Source organism: Hyla sarda, chromosome 7 (genome assembly GCF_029499605.1).
Source record: "Hyla sarda isolate aHylSar1 chromosome 7, aHylSar1.hap1, whole genome shotgun sequence".
In the NCBI taxonomy this organism is placed as follows: domain Eukaryota; kingdom Metazoa; phylum Chordata; class Amphibia; order Anura; family Hylidae; genus Hyla; species Hyla sarda.
In genome coordinates this window covers 208,438,963-208,458,794 of record NC_079195.1, presented here as the reverse complement: position 1 = coordinate 208,458,794, position 19,832 = coordinate 208,438,963, and the positions used below count along the sequence as shown (strand labels likewise).

At 44.2% G+C, this 19,832-nt stretch overlaps 1 protein-coding gene across 1 annotated transcript in view; it reads right to left on the bottom strand.

The window, feature by feature from the left end:
- The window catches only part of STIL (STIL centriolar assembly protein), a 37,377-nt gene extending 23,802 nt beyond the window's left edge, over positions 1-13,575 (bottom strand). Inside the window, exons 1-6 of the mRNA XM_056532486.1 lie at positions 13,216-13,575; positions 9,358-9,443; positions 8,830-8,937; positions 7,169-7,281; positions 4,735-4,919; positions 1,773-2,017 (exon numbers count right to left, since the gene is read on the bottom strand). Of these exons, the coding sequence (XP_056388461.1) occupies positions 1,773-2,017; positions 4,735-4,919; positions 7,169-7,281; positions 8,830-8,937; positions 9,358-9,440 (734 nt within the window). The 5' untranslated portion in view covers positions 9,441-9,443; positions 13,216-13,575. The remainder of the gene's footprint in view (positions 1-1,772; positions 2,018-4,734; positions 4,920-7,168; positions 7,282-8,829; positions 8,938-9,357; positions 9,444-13,215) is intronic.
- Positions 13,576-19,832: the final 6,257 nt, after the last annotated feature.

The window sequence follows — 19,832 nt, the reverse complement described above, 5'->3', positions numbered from 1 at the left end:
TTATAATTAAAAATATAATATAAATTATAAAATAAATAAAAATTATTTATCCACATACACACAAAAAAAAACCTCAATATCGCGTACTGCATCAAAAACTGCACCTAACTGCGCTGTGTGTAAATGGCCCTGTGAATAAATACAATTCAAGAGGTCCTCTGAAAGCGCTCACACACCCTGCATTCAATATTGTGTGACCAAGAACGTCTGGAGGAGGACAGGGGTCTGGATGGGCAGCAGAGGGGGCGCTCAGTCTGTATGCGGGCTCTTACAATGAAGCTCCTTACTTTGAATTCCAGAGAACCCGGGCCCTTTCTTTGCCTCTTGTCTAAGCCATTTCTGTACGGCTGCTCTCATCTGCATTGTTATTGTAATATTTGAGCCCTTTATGCATCCCAATTTCTTACCCAATATGACTATTGAAAGGCTTTCAATTCCGCTTCTGCCTTTGGCTAATGAGAACTCTATGTAAAAACTACATCACAACGCAACGCATGAAACCGTGATTCTACCAATCCATAAAATGTAGGGTTTGGGTTCTCGCACACAGCCTCTTATTCACAGGATCGTTAATTTTAAACGTTAATTTAAAAAGGAGAACTCCTGCGAAAATTTACTTATCCCCTAGCCACAGGATAAGGGAAAAAAGTAGCTGATCGCAGGGGATCTGACCGGTGGGACCCCTGCAAACTCCAGAAGCCCAGCTTTCTCAGTGAGGAGTGCATGTCGTATACTGGTAGACAGCAGGCGCTCCGTTCACTTCTATAGGAGCGCCGATGATGCCTGGGTCTTTTCGGTGCTCCCATAGAAGTGAATAGAATGAAAAAAAAAGAAAAAAACGGAAAAAAAAAACGAAAAAAAATACATTTGTGGACATGTTTAGTGATACCGTGGGCTGAGTGTGAGACAATTTAAGATTGATTTGTGTTCTAAAACCTGGCATATTAAATAGGCACTGTGGGGAAGATCAAAACCTGTGCAGAGGAAAAGTGGCCCATAACCAATCAGATCGCTTCTTTCATTTTTAACAAGGCCTTTGCAAATGAAATAAGAAATCCGATTGGTTGCTATGGGCAATGTTACCTTTGCACAGGTTTTGATAAATCTCCGTCTGTCTTTTGAACAAACTTTGCATAGTACAAGCAAATATAAATAACTTGGCAGTATATCAGACAAAAAAAGCTTCTTTCCCCTGTTATCAAGCTTCTTCCCCCTCCAGCTCAAATCATCTTCTCTGAAAAATCATCTCAGCTTTGTCCTGTGTCTGCAAAACAAGCAAAACCAGCCTATGGAGGGGAGGAGCTCAACCCATAAGCCCTGAGAAAACTGCAAATTAAAAATGAAGCCTCCAGAGCAGAAATCTGCTAAAATGCAATTGTTCTATAATGGCCAGAAATAGCGCTGCCCCTCGTGTACACGCACAGGGCAGCTTATCCTGAAATGTCACCGGAAATGACTATTCTCCTACAAAATGCATCTAACTTTTGTATATTCCCACCAAATATGATGATTGCTACCACCATAACTAGAGGAAACCATAACTCCCCCGCACCCACTTCTCAAAACTTTGTTTGCAAAAAAACACTTTGGTGCAGATGTTCTCAATATAAGTCACATCTTTGTTATACAAAAAAAGTGTTCGGTAAATAGAAACAAACAAGTGTTTTAAAAACACTTCACATCGGCGGTCAGGAGGACAAGTATTTGTCGAGGCACGGTGGTATCATTTGGATTTTTATTAAAGAACACTCAAAATAAAAAAAGAAGCTTACCCGCATTTGTGTGTTCCTTGAAGCTGGGCAATATTGTGACTGCTCAGGTTCCTGGCGAGGGCCGTGGGTATAATTGGGACAGGCTTTATGGGAGTACTTTCAAATGTATTCGCTACAGTGACAGCCGCCCAGCGAAGATCAAAGTGAAGATTGTCCATGTTCTCCGAGTAAGTGATATGAGCTCTCACAGTGAGCAATTTGGAGAGATCCAAGGCTTCTTTGCTGTGAAGATGACTCTGCAGACCCTTAAAACAAAAAAAATACAAGAATTCCTTTTTCATCTGCAAAACAATACAATTAAAGCCTGACGGCAGTAAATTTCCAGCTCCTTCCTCCTGCTTGACATTCAGAAAGGACTAGATCAGACTTGTACGTGAAACAGCGGAGGAAGAAGAAGAGAGGGAATCTAATGACCCTCCAGAAGACAAACAGTAGATCACAGCCATAATAAAAGAGCAAATATCACCTCAGATGTATTCAAGAGAATATTTATTGCAGTATCGGCTTATACTCCGGAACTAATCCAATGTATCAGTCCACAGGAGAGCAACAAGCGAATAAAGACTCTCAGATGAGGGATGTGTATGGGAGATACAGAAATTATGCAGAGTAGTAGTAAACGGAAGGAGGAGGACAACTTGTAGACAAACTTGTGGACAAATTGTGATTTAAGAAATGCAACATAAAAAAAATAAATAAAATAAAAAAGGAGGTATTAGGACTATTTTTTTGGACTACCGTTGAAATAGTGAAGTGATCTAGTTTGACGTTTTTTGATACAAATTAGAGATGAGCGAACTTACAGTAAATTCGATTCGTCACGAACTTTTCGGCTCGGCAGTTGATGACTTTTCCTGCGTAAAATTAGTTCAGCTTTTCGGTGCTCCCGTGGGCTGGAAAAGGTGGATACAATCCTAGGAAAGAGTCTCCTAGGACTGTATCCACCTTTTCCAGCTCACGGGAGCACCGGAAAGCTGAACTAATTTATGCAGGAAAAGTCATCAACTGCCGAGCCGAGAAGTTCGTGACGAATCGAATTTACTGTAAGTTCGCTCATCTCTAGTACAAAATGACAGGACCAAGCATCTGGTCTCCAAGGATCTTATGATTACACAGAGTAAAACAGAGGCTTTATTTAAAAGACCCATGTTTACCCTTAAAAGGGGTACTCCGCTGCTCAGCATTTGGAACACACTGTTCCGATCGTTGGAGCCGGGAGCTTGTGATATCATAGCCCTGCCCCCTCATGTCACGCCCCGCCCCCTCAATGCAAGTCTATGGGAGGGGGTGTGGCGGATGCCACGCCCCCTCCCATAGACTTGCATTGAGGGGCGGGGCATGACATCATGAGGGGGCAGGGCTATGACATCATGAGGGGGCAGGGTATGACATCACGAGCTCCTGGTGCAGAGCAGCAGAGTACCCCTTTAAAAAGGAGTATTACGGTAATTTTTTTTATTTGACTATGCTACAGAGGCTCTAAAGTTAATGTAGTTCATAATATAGTGTCCAACTGTGTTTCATGGTGGTCTCGCAATGATTTTTGCCCCAAGGTTTATTTTTTAACAGCAGACAAAATGACTGTTGCCTCAGGTTTTCCCAGGTTGCAGTGCGGCCGGAGACATTACATCACTAGTCAGGTGTTCAGGGGGAGCCTGTCTTTGCTTCAATGGGTGGGAGGAAGATCATTCTGCAAGACTGTAGTTTTGCAACAGCTGGAGATATCCTGGTCAGAAAACACTGGTCTATTGTATTAAAGGGATCACAGGTGTGTTTCAATGAGCGGGGTGGCCGATGTGTGGGAGGGAGAAAAGTGACCTCACACTTACAAACAAGGAATAATGGGATTTGTAGTGTAAGGGAACAAACAACAACCAGAAATGGCCAGTTCAAAGAAAGATAGCCTCAGCTTTATGGTAATCTCACAACATGGCCATTTAGCCCCAAGACAAGCATGGATCCTTTCTAAGCATTTCCATTACTGTCTGGCAGGTACATACTAAAGTCACCTTATGGTGGAGAACCGCTTTTATAGCAGAACAGTTCAACCAGAGTTGCAGAGTAATCAGCGGCACTAAAAAGATCCAAGAATACAACACCCAATAAGTGTATGTAGCGTTCTTCCTTACATAGCATTCTGATGTTTTGAATTACATTCTATGGTGCTCAGCTGGACAGTGTTTCAAGTATATCGAAAACATTTTAACCAGAGTTTGAGAGAAATCAGCAGCACTCACCAGCGTGTAAAAAGTTCAATATTCTTTATTCAAACCCAGTTGGAATACATAACAAGCAGTTTAAAGAGAACAGTCTGTATACAGAGGCTGTAGGTTCTCTGTATAGTGCTCGATATGTATTCCGACTGGGTTTGAATAAAGGAGCACAGGAAAAAGGAGGAGCCAGTGCTATGAGTCTTCAGGTTTATTCGAGGTATAAACAAGGAACAGGATAGTAACACATACCGAGAAGATATTGATGCGTTTCAGGTCACATAACCTTTCGTCAGACTAGCGACTAGTCTGACGAGGGTCACGTGACCTGAAACGCGTCACTATCTACCTGGTGTGCCGGTATGTGTTGCTATCCTGTTCCTTGTTTTTACCTCGAATAAACCTGAAGACTCATAGCACTGGCTCCTCCTTTTTCCTGCATTCCTCTTGTTGTCTTTGAATAAAGGAGATTGAACTTTTTACACGCTGGTGAGTGCTGCTGATTTCTCTGCAAAGCTGGTTAAAATGTTTTTGATATACTGAACACACTGTCCAGCTGAGTACCATAGAATGTAATTGAAATAATCAGTATGGGATGTAAGGCAGAACGCTACATACACTTATCGGGTGTTGTATTCTTGGATGTTGCTAATCTTTTCTTATCTATTCAATTCTCTTAAAGGCTGAACTATTCTAACCAGAACCAAACTGGCTTATAAGATGTCTACAATTTATCGACACAGCCGGCCTACCTTGAAGGAAGCTGTGAAGTCCTCAGGAGTGTGCAGCACAACGTCTCCTGTAGTTTCCTTTGGACACAAAGTGCACGGAACAGCAAAATCTCCAGGTAAGAGGGCAGATGGAACTTTTCCTAAATTGCCTGCCTTCTCGCGGCCTGGATCAAAACGATCCATCGCTAGGGTTAAGCCTTCTTCATCTAGTAGAGACAGAACAAATATTAAAAAAAGGTACAGTTATGATGAGACCCAAATGTGGACTCCATAACAGTTCTCTGCTATTCCCCGCAAATCAGTGTCTCCCAACCAGGGTGCCTTTAGCTGCGAGTTGCTGGTCGTTGTAGTTTAGCAACAGATGGGGGAACCCTGGTTGGGAAAGACTGCTTTAAATGAACACAGCCTTATTCTTGCAACTAAATAGGTCTCAAGCTGTTCAGTCGTATAAATAAAGCATACAGACTGACTTTACCATAAGCAAGCATACTCAGATCACCCAGGATAAAGTTTTAGACCTATAAGAATAATGCAGAGATCTTTGCACGTTCATTTCTTTACCCTTCCACTTTTCTTGACAATATTTGCCCTTATAACATATATTTCCCTCCCCTCCCTCTGATGCTCCCTGTGTTATACCCCCCCCCCACCCCCGATGCCCCTCGTGTCATTATATTTCTGCCCAACCCTCTCCTGTACCACATTATTTACCAAACCTCAACTCCTCTCCGATCCCCTGCTACCTGTCCTCCGGTCCCATGTGTGCTCCAGCAGGCTATGGGGCTCGGCGGCCACTGTTGTTACCGAGCCGCATCCTCGGTCCAGACAGAAGGGAGCGCGATGAGCGACGTCATTGCACGTGTCTACGCCGGGACGCTATCGTCCTGCACGGCTCGCTATAGGCTGCAGAACACAGCTGCAGCCTATAGTTTAGTTACAGGGCACTGCCCGAAACTAAATGCCCGAAGAATTCACCTGCCTGGCGCCCGGAACTGCTTGTCCCGTGCGTCGGGGGGGGGGGGGGGAATGATACAATTTCCACATCCCTGATATATTAAAATTTAAAAAAATAAAAAAAGGTTGCCTATGTGGATTATGCATAATGTGCATAAATGTCAGACACACACAGATACCGAACAAAGTCACACGTTTCAGGTGTTGCCACACCCAAAACGCATGTTGTCTATGTTCTCTATCCGTGTCTCTGGTTTTTATGCACATTATGAGATTTTTTTGCATTTTCCACACAGGCAACCTCCATCACCTATCGTGCTGTTGATATCAGGTTGGGTTGAGCTGATTTACATTTCTTGCCTATTAATTGAATACCGGTTGAGCAGTGAAATATACATGTATATGGTTTATTTACCTATGGACAACATATGCAATGAACATAAAAGCGAAGTTTTGCAAGGTGATTTAACAACTTGCCGACTGCCTGTAGACTTTAAAACATCTTTAACTATGCACAGCCATTCTAAAACTGCCTTGTAAAGGATGAAAGTGGCACAGAGATTATGCAGCTGCTAGAGCAGGCAGCAGACGGTCAGTGACAGCCGGGCTCTCTAGAGCAGCGTTTCCCAACCAGGGTGCCTCCAGCTGTTGCCAAACTACAACTCCCAGCATGCCCAGACAGCATTTGGCTCCAAACATGAAATAAAATATATAGAAATATGTAAAAACCAAAATTTTACTGCATGCTTTAAATAGGCACTGTCACCAACTTTATTTTTTGATATGTTGTAGTACTTATGTACTACAACATATCTCTAATATACTTTTATTATTTTTTTTTTTTTTTTTTTTTTTTTAATTAAAATAGTTTAATTTACATTTGAAAACCGGCCACTAGGGGTCTCCCTCCTAGTGGCCGGCTGCAGCCTGGCGTGACGTCACGCCTGAAAAAGGACCGATGCAGCCAGGCATCGGTCCTTTTTCATTCAGCCTGCGCTCGCTCCCTGGCCACTGGCTGGGAGGCCACTCCTCCCGCACATCGCCGCCGCTGTCCCTGCACGTCCGCTGCCGGACTCTGCAGTAAGTGTCAGGGCAAGCTGGGGGTTGTAGTGATGGAGGCACCCTGTGTAGATGAACTAAGGGCGGAAGTCCCCCCCAGCAGGCATCAGTGACGTGGTGCCTGCTGGGGAAGTCTGCCTGGTAGTGAGCACACTGCCAGGCAGACAAAAGGCATTTTAAATATAGTAAAAAAAAATAAAAGCAGGGAGGGGGTTAGGGATAGATTGGCAATAGGCAGGGACAGAGAAAAAAAAAAAAAATAGGATGGTGGGAGCTACCCTTTAAATGAAAAAAAATTGAATAAAAAATGGACACTAAAATTTTTTACATTTTCTCCCAATAAAAAAAAAAAAAAAAATTAAAAATAAAGGCTGATGCGTTTGTCAGGAAGGTGTATAACAAGTGGTTAAATAAAAAAAATGAATATAAAGTGCACACAAACCATCATCCACAGAAAAAGAGCCAAGTAGGATACAGGAGAACAATTTCCTCTCTGTTTTGGCATGACGATAAGACAGCCGCAAAGCTTTTTCAGACAGCAGCAGGCGAGGATTTCTAGAATATCAAAGAGAAGGTAAATAACTTTACTGCACAGAATAGAAAAGTGCTGGGAGCATATTGCTGACTCTCAGAAAGGCAGGCACTTTCAATTCAGCCATATTTAGGGTCCGTTCACATGTGAGTATTTTGCTGCAGATTTTCCGCATCAGATTTGGTGAACCACTGAGTTCAACAGGTAGCAAAACAAGCTGCAGAAAAAAATCTGCAAGGGAAGAACATTTACGTCCTGCGTCATTAAGGGGGTTAATTTATATTATTTATAGCAATCATTTGATTGCTAATACCGTTCTGTACTATGTATAGCGCATAGCACTGATCAGTATTATCGGTCATCTTCTGCTCGATCTCAAACCAGAGCAGAAGACCCCTGGAGACGGACAGAGGCAGGTGAAAGGACCCCCATCCGCCATTACGGATGATCGGATCCCCCGTGGCAGCGCTGCGGGCGATCCGATCATCCATTTAAAGTTCCGTACTGCCCCAGATGCTGTGATCTGTACTGATCACGGTATCTGAGGGGGTTAATGGCGGACATCTGCGCGATCGCAAATGTCCGCCATGATAGCAGCCGGGACCTGCCACGCATGATGCGAACACTGGTCCGGAGCGTAAATGTCTGTCATGATGCGTTAAGTACCACAGCACCATGACGTACATTTACATCCATTGTCGCTAAGGGGTTAAAGGGATATGGCTGGGGCTGCAATGGGAAAAAAAAACAACATATACTTCCCTACCTTACCGTCTCGGGGATCCCCATGACATCTTCCCCGCTGAATGCTCTGGCTGCTACATCAAAAACAGTTGTGTCTTGACAGTGACAACCGGCTCAGCCAATCACAGCTGCTGGGCGGTTCCACCTCAGACGGCGACTGTGAGTGGACCTCCACTGCTAAAACAAGTAGAAGCCAAAACGTTCAGGGGGAGTAATCGGAAAAATTACAGGGGGACCCCCGAGGTAATCAGTATGTTTTTTTTCCCTACTTTGTAGTCCCAGCAAAATACATGAAATTCTAGTATCCACAATACCCCTTTAAATATAGCTGCTTTTATAGCCTTAAAAGGGGTACTCCGCTGCCTCAGTGTTCTGAACATTTTGTTCCCAACGCTGGGTGTTGTGACATCACGGCCACGCCCCTCGTGATGTCACACCACACACCCTCAATGCAAGTCTACGGGAGGGGGCGTGGCGTATGCCACGCCCCCTCCCATAGACATGCATTGAGAGGGCAAGGTCACAACCCCCGCCACCTGCACGTAGCCCACTGCTGGGACCCCCGCGATCAGACATTTATACCCTAATCTTGATAGGGGATAAGATGTCTAGGGGCGGAGTACCTCAAAGTGATAAATCTGGCAAGAAAGGCAGCAATATGAAGGTGGATTCAGGATACTGAACTTCAGGAAAGCTGTTATGGCAGCCATATTTCGGGAAAACCAAGTCAAAGCTATAACAAGTCAGCATTAAAATAATACAGAAAACACACATCGTGAGAATAACCCCCACTGCAGCTTTAATTGGAAATATGATAACATAACTACCTGTAATAGCTGAAATGTAATCCTATGGGATCTCCCATGGGGGTGGAATCCCAAAGCACAGTTTTAGATGGAGGGAAATGAATTGGGAGCATCCGAGCAGACATATTCCTAAAGACAAAGAGATTAAAAGTAAAAAGCAAGACCATCCCAAAAGACAGGTCCGGATTCACTTTGCCATACTAACAAAAAATGTGCAAATAGGGGGAAAAAAAATAAATAAAATAAAGCTGAATGTGCTGCAGTGCTCAAACACCTGAACAGATGTGGGGGAGGGACAACAAGTAACTGGATCTGTCTGTGTCTTGCACATACAATAATATATATAGATAGATAATCTATCTATCTCGCAGTGTTCCCCAACCAAGGTGCCTCCAGCAGTTGCAAAACTACAACCCCCAGCAAGCCCAGACAGCCTTTGGCTGTCTGGGCATGCTGGGAGTTGTAGTTTTGCAACTGCTGGAGGCACCCTGGTTGGGGAACACTACTACGAATGGTAGAGACTGGTCAAAAGAGGATAAGAAGTTTTACCTTATATTAATCTGATTCTCACAGGCCATGGGTTTTGCATCCTTATGGTACTGCACGCTCTTCAGACTCATTTTTGTGCTCATATCCTAGGAACAGAATCAAGTTATTATTAACATAGCAGCGCAGATCCAAGCAAGTTTCAAAGGGTGTTCCTGGCTTGAGTTAAACTGCGCTAAAATTTATTTATAAAAAAAAAATAAAAATAAAAATAAAATAAAAAAAAGCGCTACCACTGTAATAGTAAATACTTTTGATGACTTTTCATCTGAAGGAGTTTTGCTAAAATAAATTTACATTTTTTGAGCAAAACAAAAAAAAATAAATAAATAAACCATGTGTGACAAAGCAATGATAAATTCCCCTAATTACTTCGAACAGGGTTCTGTGCCGCTGGAGGGAAATTACTCAACATACGCCAAATATACGTTTGATGAGTGTCCCTCTACGTCTCTAACTGTATTGAAAAATGTACTCGGCTCAGCACAAGCATATTGTAAAAACACATATAGGGTGCAGTAAACATTTCTATTCACACAATACTCAGCGACACGAGCAATACCGTGGCACACAGACGTCAGGACGTGGTCTCATTTGCGCTAGAAGGAAAAAAAAAAACGTAGGTGTGAACCGAGCCCAAGTCTGTCGTGTGCTGCATGTGCTCATTAGTCCTCTGTGCATATAGGTAATAAACCTCCTCTGTTCCATACAAAACAAGATTATGGGGCGTTAACTCTATGATGACCCACGGTGATGGCGGGACCACGGGGTGTAGGTGGATGGGGCAGATAGCATTAACCCCCGGGGCAAGGTGGTATTAACCCCTAATGTTCGTGACGCCAGAGTGGTTTTTGGGTACCGGAACCACCCAAACGGTATCTCCGCTATCCCAATAGCTAGGTAGTGAAAGGAAAATCCACAACCAGGTTATGGTTTAACGGAGGCTTTATTGAGGTCAGATAGGTGTTATTATCTTCACAGCTCAGCCAGAATCCCAGAGAGGTGGCCAGGAACACAGAATGACCTCGCAGCTTGCTGGGACCAATTATACTTGTAATAGAATTGACATGAGGCTTGACTGGACTGTAGATAGTCGGGATCGACCGATTGTCGGTTTGGCCGATATTATCGGCCAAGATTCACGATTTTGGACATTATTGGTATCGGCAATTACCTTGCCGATATGCCGATAATGCCCCGCCTCCCATTGCCTCCCCCATCCCCGTTTTTTTTAAATTACCTGTTCCCAGGGTCCCCACTACTTCTGGCTCCTGCGACGTCCTGAGCGCTGCGCAATGACGAGTGACGTCCTCAACGCGCCGTCAACGTCAGTGCGCACAGTGACAGCTCAGGACGCCGCCGGAGCCAGAAGTAGCGCGGACCCCGAGAACAGGTCATTATAAAATCGGGGATGGGGGAGGCAATGGGGCAGCGGCGGCGGTCTCTGGCCCCGCAAAAGCCGCTGCAGTTTATTGATTTAAAGCGCCCGATTAAATAATTGATCTGCGGGGCCGGGGGGGGGGGGGGGGGGAATAGATAATTTATAGTGATATTCCGGTATAAGTTATCGGTTATCGGACTGAAAGGTCGCAGATTATCCTTATCGGCCCTAAAAAAATTTAATAAATCGATATCGGTCGATCCCTAGTAGATAGTGACAGCAGACATAGACTTGACTTACTGGAAGTGACTGTAGATTTGAGGCCTTCCAGGTGCTGGACACTAGCACTGAGATCTCTGGTCTCCACTGTTCCTCAGCAAGAGTGATAGTACAATTGCCAAAAGAGCCAATAAAGGGGGGCTGTACTAGAAGCCCATAGGTCAAGCTGCGGGTCATGTGTTAACCTGGTGCCCCCTGAATAACATGTGATAACAAACATAACATGTGACATTTCACAGGTCCTTTAGACATTTACTGGAGTCCTCCAAAGGTCCTTTATACTGACTATAATCCTATTACATTAAATAACAGTATAATATCAACAGGGGAGACACTGCAGGAGAGCCCCAGGTCACCGAGGGACACAACCTGACAGGGCCTAAGTGTAGTGAAGGACTTTATACTGTACTGGGACATTACAACTCCTTTGCAAACCACGACTGTTCTAGTCCGTCAGGGTGCATTCTGCTTCATACTGGCTGACCCCCAGTGGATTTCAGTAGAAGGGGGTCTTAGCCAATAACTGCGGTGCTACTGGAGATTATTATTATTAACCATTTAGATCCTACTGTCAAAGTTGACAGTGAGATCTAAATGCATGTTACAGTCATGGTGGGTGGTGCAGAGGTTGTGGCTGGAACTTTTAGACAATGTTCACACGATGGCATTTCCATGTGGAATTCCACACGAATATTCCTTTGCAGCAGAGTCCCATTGTTTTTAAGGGGATTCTAATGCACTGTGCACACAGTGGAATTATCGGGAAAATCCGATTCCTATTCTTTCTGCAAAGTCCACACGGAAATACATTGCTCTCTACAAAAAGGCACATTTCCAATAAGTCCCAGCATATTCTGCCATCGCTCGGCTGTCGGGGAAACATCCGCACAGAAATTTTCTGTGCAGACATTCGCTTGTATGTACATAGCCTTACGTGAGCCTCTTCTATTGATAGATCCTGTCTGTGGCAGACTACGAATAGAGCACAGATTTCATGGATCAATACAGTACATAGATCACTGATACAGATTAATGCAGGACCTAACGATGGCTTATATATTTGCCCTACAAGGACTAATAAAGAAGGGTTAAAAAAAAAAAAAATTATACATATATTTATATATTATCCCCTTGCATCATCCAATTTTACCCATTTTTTAAATGAAGTTTAAAACATAAAGCATGTTTAATATTGCGGTAATGTCCGAACTACTAAAATATTACATTTACAAAACTGCACGATGAACAGTTTAAAAACTTGAAAAAAAATTATAATAGCAATTAAAAAAAATTTATTTAAAACTTTTTAAGCCGTTTTGGAGCATGATATGGAAAAATGAAGGAGGTCATTACAAAAGTACAAATGGTCCTGCAAAGAAACACAAACAAACCCTCATATAGGTCTGTAGATTGAAAACTGAACACTACGGAATAAATAGGAGCAAAAAAATGCAAAAACATCAATTATCTTCATCATTAAGGGATTTATTGGCTGAAAATAATCTACCAAATATATTGGGTCCATGGTAAAATAAGATTCATTTTTATTTTTTTCCCTTTAAACAATGGGAGTTAAATGGCCCCCATATGTTTATACGATGACATTTCGGAGGTATGATGGGAACTCCTCACTCAACATACGCCAAATTTAAGTGTGCGGTGTCCATATACGTTTCTAACTATTGAAGACAGTACACAACTCCACTTTCCATAAAAAAAATAAAAATTAAAAATAAAATTTTTAAACACACACACACACACACACACACACCACATACACAGTGCAGTGAACTACAGTACAGGGGACACAGCCGCAGACATCTGGACTTATTCTGCTCGCTGCATTCACCTGAGCGTACATGTAACGAACCCCTTCGGTTGCACGCAAACAAAATTACAGCACAAAATATAAAAATAAATGGACCAATACATTTGTTGGGGTCGAAGTATATCATGATCACATGGTCCCCTATATTTTCAGTAAGCATTGGTACAGCCCAGTAACCTAAATCAGTTATAGTAGGGAGAAGACCACTGTATGTTTTTCTATGGGGGTGCTCTAGAAAACACAAACCTGTACAATACACATAAAACTGAGTATTTTATAATTATAGTGATATATACATAGAAAACCCTCAACATTTTCTATCCGGTCGGAATAAAACCTTCATTCCCACTAGTAAATGGCCGAGCGGACTCACCTGGGGCACAGCATTGATGCAGTCACCTGTCTGCCCGTTGTTCCGCTCATTCACCACACCTCGGTGCAGACCTGGGCGGCAGGAGTGGCGGCAGCTCCCCAGGGAGGAGTTTTCCGTGATAAACAATGACAGTTACCGGCCCCTCACACCGCACACATACCAGCCGCAACTACGAAGATGGCGCCAGGCAGTCCCCAGGGCCCGGGACACCGCTCCTTCCTCTAAACCAATCAGAAGCGAGACGTGAAGCTATCTCAGCCAATCAGCGCCGCCGCCGAGCGAGCGTTCAGCCAATCCCAGAGATCTAATTCAAACAAGCAAACGGCACCAAAGAGGAAGGGATGATTCTGCGCATGCGTCTTAGTAAAACTTGTCGTTGCGCGTTGACAGTGGAGTCTGGTTACCTAGCAACGGGAAGACGCTTGATACAATGTATTTGCTATTCTGTCAATCAAAAGTTACAAGCGATCGTGGGCATTGCAGAACATTCCATCGCGTTCTGCGCTCATTTGTTCCGTTCTATTAATGCAGAGAGACTATTAGTGAATGATGGGCCCATTGTGACTTCTATAAATGCCGATAATCATAAAATTGGCTATATTGCTATCGTGGGGGGTCAACTGCTCACTGTATGACAGTGTTTCCCAACCAGCCTTCAGCTGTTGCAAAACTACAACTCCCAGCATGCCCAGACAGCCAAAGGCTGGGATATCAAATATGTTTTCTTTATTTATTTAAAAAAATAAATAAATGATGTTTATATATATATATATATATACACACACACATACAGTGGTCCCTCAATATATGATATTAATTGGTTCCAGGAGAACCATCATATGTTGAAACCATCATATGTCGAGTACATATGTCTATGTAAAAATAGTAATTGGTTCTGGGGCCTCGGAACTATTGTATGTTGAATACATATCTCTATGGGAAACTGCTAATTGGTTCTGGGATGACCATTGTATGTGGAGTGTATGGGGAGTGTTTAACAAACCAGGGTGCCTCCAGCTGTTGCACAACTTCAACTCCCAGCATGCATGTACAGCCATTGACTGTCTGGGCATGCTGGGAGTTATAGTTTTGCAACAGCTGGAGGCACACTGATAGGGACACATTGATGTATGGGGTGTATAGTGTGTATATGTATTGTATGTGATGTGTGACATCGCATACAGTACTGTACAGTTCTTTAAGTACATTCAGGGGGGGACAGAATGTCCTCCATTACCATCCTGCCGACTACAGCTCTATAGGAAAGGAAGGGGAGGGCAGCCAGCAGCTCATTGGATGCCTGCAGCAAGATGCTGCAGGCTATTGGCTATGGCTGCTCTAGGGGGGGGAGGGCAGGGCTTACACGGAGCTCACAGTGGAAGCCTGTATGAGTTAGCAGGACAGCATGTGAGTAACAGGAGGCAGAGCGGGGCACACGGGGCACATTATACAACTATCTGTCATTTGCTGAAGTTGTCATCAGCGCTGTCAGATAGCTGTTTGTACGATGGCCCCGACACAAAGCAGCATCATATGTCGAGGCTGCCTTCAACATACGATGGGCTCTGAGAAGCCATCATATGTTGAAATGATCATATGTCGGGGCCATCATAAGTCGAGGGATCACTGTGTATATATATATATATATATATATATATATAATAATAATTATTATAATTTTTTTTTTTTGCTAAATGGCAAAAGGGAGGGATTTCAATTTTTATTAGTGAAGGGGCTTTTATAAAAATTTTTTTTACACTTTTTAAGTTCCCATAGAGGAATATTATATGTAATCAGTGGATTGTATTTACTGTACAATGCCATGCTACTGCATAGCATTGTACAGTGAAATCAGCGCTCTCCTGATACATTCTTCCTCCAGCAGACCGTATTAGGGGAGCGACAATCAGGCGGGATGGAGGTGAGGAGGTGAGTAGGAGACCCCCCAACTGACATTTTAGCTTATCCGATCCCTGCAATCGTGCTGAAGGAGTATGAAGAGTACCACATATTCACAGGCACCTGTCTTTTCTTCCTTATGATGATGTGATCGGCATTGATCACAGCATCTAAAAGGTTAATGGTGGACATAGTTATCTGTCACTGAGAGCAGCTCTCTCTCACATCACTGGTAGCAGCCGTCATTACGCAGGTTGCGTAGGAAGATTGGGGGAGATTTATCAATACCTGTGCAGAGTAAAGGTTGCCCAGTTGTCCATAGCAACCAATCAGATTGCTTCTTTCATTTTTCAAAGGCCTTGTTAAAAATGAAAGAAGAAATCTGATTGTTTGCTATGGGCAACTGCACCACTCTTCCTCTACACTGGTTTTGATGAATCTCCCCCATTGTGTTTCTTGCTCTACACTTCCAGTTGGTGAGCAAGAGTTGTCACTTGGGTGCAGTCTGCACCACCATAACAACGCCACTGGGCATTGGGAAGTGGGTCACATTACTGCTTCTTATGGGAGCCCTCTGGTTCTGTATGTGGCAATATTTAATGGTAATATGCAAAGGATTTCCTTGGCGTAAACCATAAATACCCCATAATCTGTTGACAGCTATTGGGGAAACAGTGGTGGAGATGTCCATTACCCTATTACAGGTCTCCACTTTTACCCAAATTACTTCTGCTCATGTGAACATCCAAGACATTTACTGTTCTTACAAAGAATATTCAGAAATTGTATACACGGTAATACATTTATATACTCTCATCACTCATATCACTCCCTTTATGAGCAGAAGTAATTTGGGTATACTGAAGAAGTGTCATGGGTGCCTTTCCTCATTACAACACCACCGCATGGGACTGGTACTAGCATTAGTCTACTTTCAGCATTCTACTACCATGCCAGAGGTAAACAGAACTGGTTTGCTGGGTATATTTAAACAAATTATTTGTTTTTATCTGTGTCAATAATTCTCCATTCCTCTGGGGTTCTTCGGTTAAGACAAAGGTGCTTCTTCAGGTATATAAAATGTTAAACTCTGGTATGTGATGGAGACGTATGACGGAATAAAGTTTGTACGGGTCCAGACACGGATCCCCTCACTGATACAAGAGGGGGCAGTACTTTTGCACCACCATGATCCTCTAGGCAGAAAAACCTGAAAAATGACTCACGCAGAAGAGTTGGAAAAAGCAGGGAGGACGTCTGAGTCATCACTTGTCATACGCCCTGATGATGAACCGTCTATAAATAGTTGTCTGTCACTTTTTCTGACCATTTTGCACCTAAGAGACGACTCAGTGAATGTTTTAGTATTTGTATTTTAACTGTATATAAAAGTGTATATTTTTGTATGATATTTTGTGGTGCTGTGTGGTTGTTTTGCCCTGCTGTATTAGGCTATGTTCACACTGCGGAATTCTCGCGGAATTCCACGAGCGGAACTCCGCGAGCAGAATTCCGCGCTGTGAACTTAACATTAGTGTGAATGGGTCTCCGCGAGACCCGTTCACACTACGGAATTTCCGCGGCGGACAATTCCGCCGCTGAAACTGTTCCGCACAAAGAAAGAACATGTTCATTCTTTGCGCGGATTCCGCGAGCACTGCATAGCCGTCAATGGTGACGGCTCAGTGCCCCGCGGCCCTAGTGCCGAAGTCACTACGGCGGCGGCTGCCAGGCGGAATCTCCGCAAACGGGGCCGCTGCATTTACACCTCGTTTTTTACATACGGGTGCCGGATCCGGCTGGGGGAGGGGAAAACCGGGCGCTTCCGTACCCCGGCCGAATCAGCCCGTGACTCCATTTACTTTAATGAGCCGACCGGAGTTAAACAGTGACTCCGGTCGGCTCAGTTTTGACCCGTATCCAGTTTTGGACCGGACCTAAAACCGTAGTATGCCGTAGAAACCACATACAGGTCAAAACTGAGCTGACTGGAGTCACCGTTTAACTCCGGTCGGCTCATTAAAGTAAATGGAGTCACGGGCTGATCCGACTGGGCTACGGTAGCGCCCGGTTTTCCCCTCCCCCAGCCGGATCGGGCACCCGTATGTAAAAAACGTGGTGTGAATGCAGCCTAACAGGTACTGGATACCATGGGCCACAGTACCCAGCAGCACCACCACCATGTTGTAATGTGGCATTTGGCAACTGGCATGAATGCCTCCTGGGCTGCCAACTACAGGGAAGATACGGCTATGGACATATGTTCTGGAGACTTCAAGTACTGGCAGAGGAACTTGAGGGAAGATGTTGTTCTGCTCCACAATCAAGCCAGGGGAAGAAGCATTGTGATTTGTTATAAGGCAGGGATCTTGGTGGTAATGGCATATGGAATGGTCCCAAACATTTCTCAGCCCCTATGTCTCTTCTGCAGGGGGCAAGCTGAGAAGGCGCTGGTGTGCTATAGACTGGGAGATTTAGTGAAGTCCTGTGTGAAGCAGATCAGGAGAGTGACCTATGCAGTCAGGGCGACCGTTCGCAGGAGAAGTAGTGCTGCTTTGATGGGCAGGGCCTGGACATGACAGTGTGACCTGCCACTAAAGCAGTGTAGGCAGAAAATGTGTGTACCTAGCTCTAGAGAGTCTGCTGGAGCTTTGTAACAAGGTCTATAAAAGAGAAGAAAAAAAGATACTCAACTGCCCTGATCTTTCATCAAATTCGTCTCAATTGTCCTTGTTCCCGGCTAAGCAATGCAGGAAGTTTCTGAGAAGGATCACTTTTTGTGTATACAAAACCAGGGACTGTGGACCTTTGAGACAGAAGTGGCGGGGGATCAAGGCAGATGAGTATCAACCCTGTCCCTGCTTGATTGACTGTCACCTGAAAGCCATACCCTGTTTCTAAATCTCATTCCTGCACTTTTTTAACATATAAATTGTGTGCAGGTTGAGAAATTTGAGAACAGGGCTTGGCTTCCTGTTGACTCTGTCATTCTTGATGGTGCAGGGATGGAAAAGAGAGCGAGGAGTTGTTCCAGCCCTCAGCACTTTAAAGGGGTTGTGCACTGCCCTGCAGTTCGGAGCTCCGCTCACAGCGTCCGGAAGTTCATTACTCCGAACGCTGTGTGCGGGCTTCCGTGTTCGCAGCCGCCGGGCGTGACGTTACGCCCGCCCCCTTGTGACGTCACGCCCGCCCCCTCAACGAAAGTCTATAGGAAGGGGAGTCGCGACCGATGTCACGCCCCCTTCCCATAGACTTTGGTAGAGGGGGCGGGCATGACGTCACGAGGGGGCGGGCGAGATATCACGAAGGGGCGGTTGCGAACACGGAAGCCCGCACACAGAGTTCAGAGTAATGAACTTCCGGACGCTGTGAGCGGAGCTCCGAAAGGCAGGGCAGCGCACAACCCCTTTAAGGTATTGCGAGTGCCTCTCTGACACTTCGCATCAGAGAATAAAAGCATTTCCTATCTTATGTAACACAAATATATGGCTGAGCATTCTTCTTTTCCATACATCTACAAGAGGCTATACGTAAGACTGGGATTAAAAAAAATAATAATTTGTGGGATTTTTTTCACCTGAAAAACTGCAGTTTTTGCGTCTTTTTTCTGGTGTTCTCATTTGTGTGAAAATGCCAATTTTTTTTAATGCAGGGCGCCCAACCCATGGAATGTAAGAAGGTAAGTAATGATGCTCTGCATCTGGCTGTATAGAATAGCTCAGCAGCACTAGTTAACTCTTTCCTTGCTGGGCCGGCACATAGCACTCAGCCCAGTAAAGGGTTACAGTAAAGCAGTGACCAATACGGATCACAGTTTTTTTGTATATTCTTGCTGGCCAGGAGATATACGGTGTATACCTCCTGCCCAGCGTGAGCTGTATAGATGCTAGTAGCTGGGACAGTATACAGCGCTGTGCTATGCAGCGCTGGCCACTGTACGGCCAGAGGAGGTAAGTAGTCATGCTATGCATCATTACTTACGTCTGTACAAGCTGAAACTATGGCTACGATTTTGGAAAACTGCCACTGAGCCCAAGATCACAGAAAAACAGAAAAGGCGGGAAAAACACCAAACCTAAAAAAAACGCCAAGTGGGTCTGATGCTTGTTAAAGGGGTATCAACTGGTGCCAGAAAGTTAAACAGATTTGTAAATTACTTCTATTAAAAAATCTTAATCCTTCCAGTATATATCAGCTTCTGTATCTTCCACAGGAAGTTCTTTTCTATTTGAATTTCCTTTCTGTTGGACCACAGTGCTCTCTGGTGACACCTCTGTCCATTTTAGGAACTGTCCGGAGCAGGATAGGTTTACTATGGGGATTTGCTCTTACTCTGGACAGTTGTCAAAATGGACAGAGGTGTCAGCAGAGAACAGTGTGGTCAGACAGAAAAGAAATTCAAAAAGGAAAGAACTTCCTCTGGAACATACAGCAGCTGATAAGTACTGAAAGGGTTGAGATTTTTTTTTTTTAAATAGAAGTAAATTACAAATCTATTTAACTTCCTGGAACCAGTTGATTTAACAATTTTTTTTTTTCCAGTGGAGTACCTCTTTAAAGGTCCAGTCCTGAAAAACTTATCCCCTATCCTAAGGATAGGGGATAAGTTTCAGATCGCGGTGAATCCGACCTCTGGGGCCCCGGCAGCCCGCGGGAAGGGGGTGTGTTGACCACTGTGCACAAAGCGGGGGCCGATACACCCCCTCAATACAGTGCTC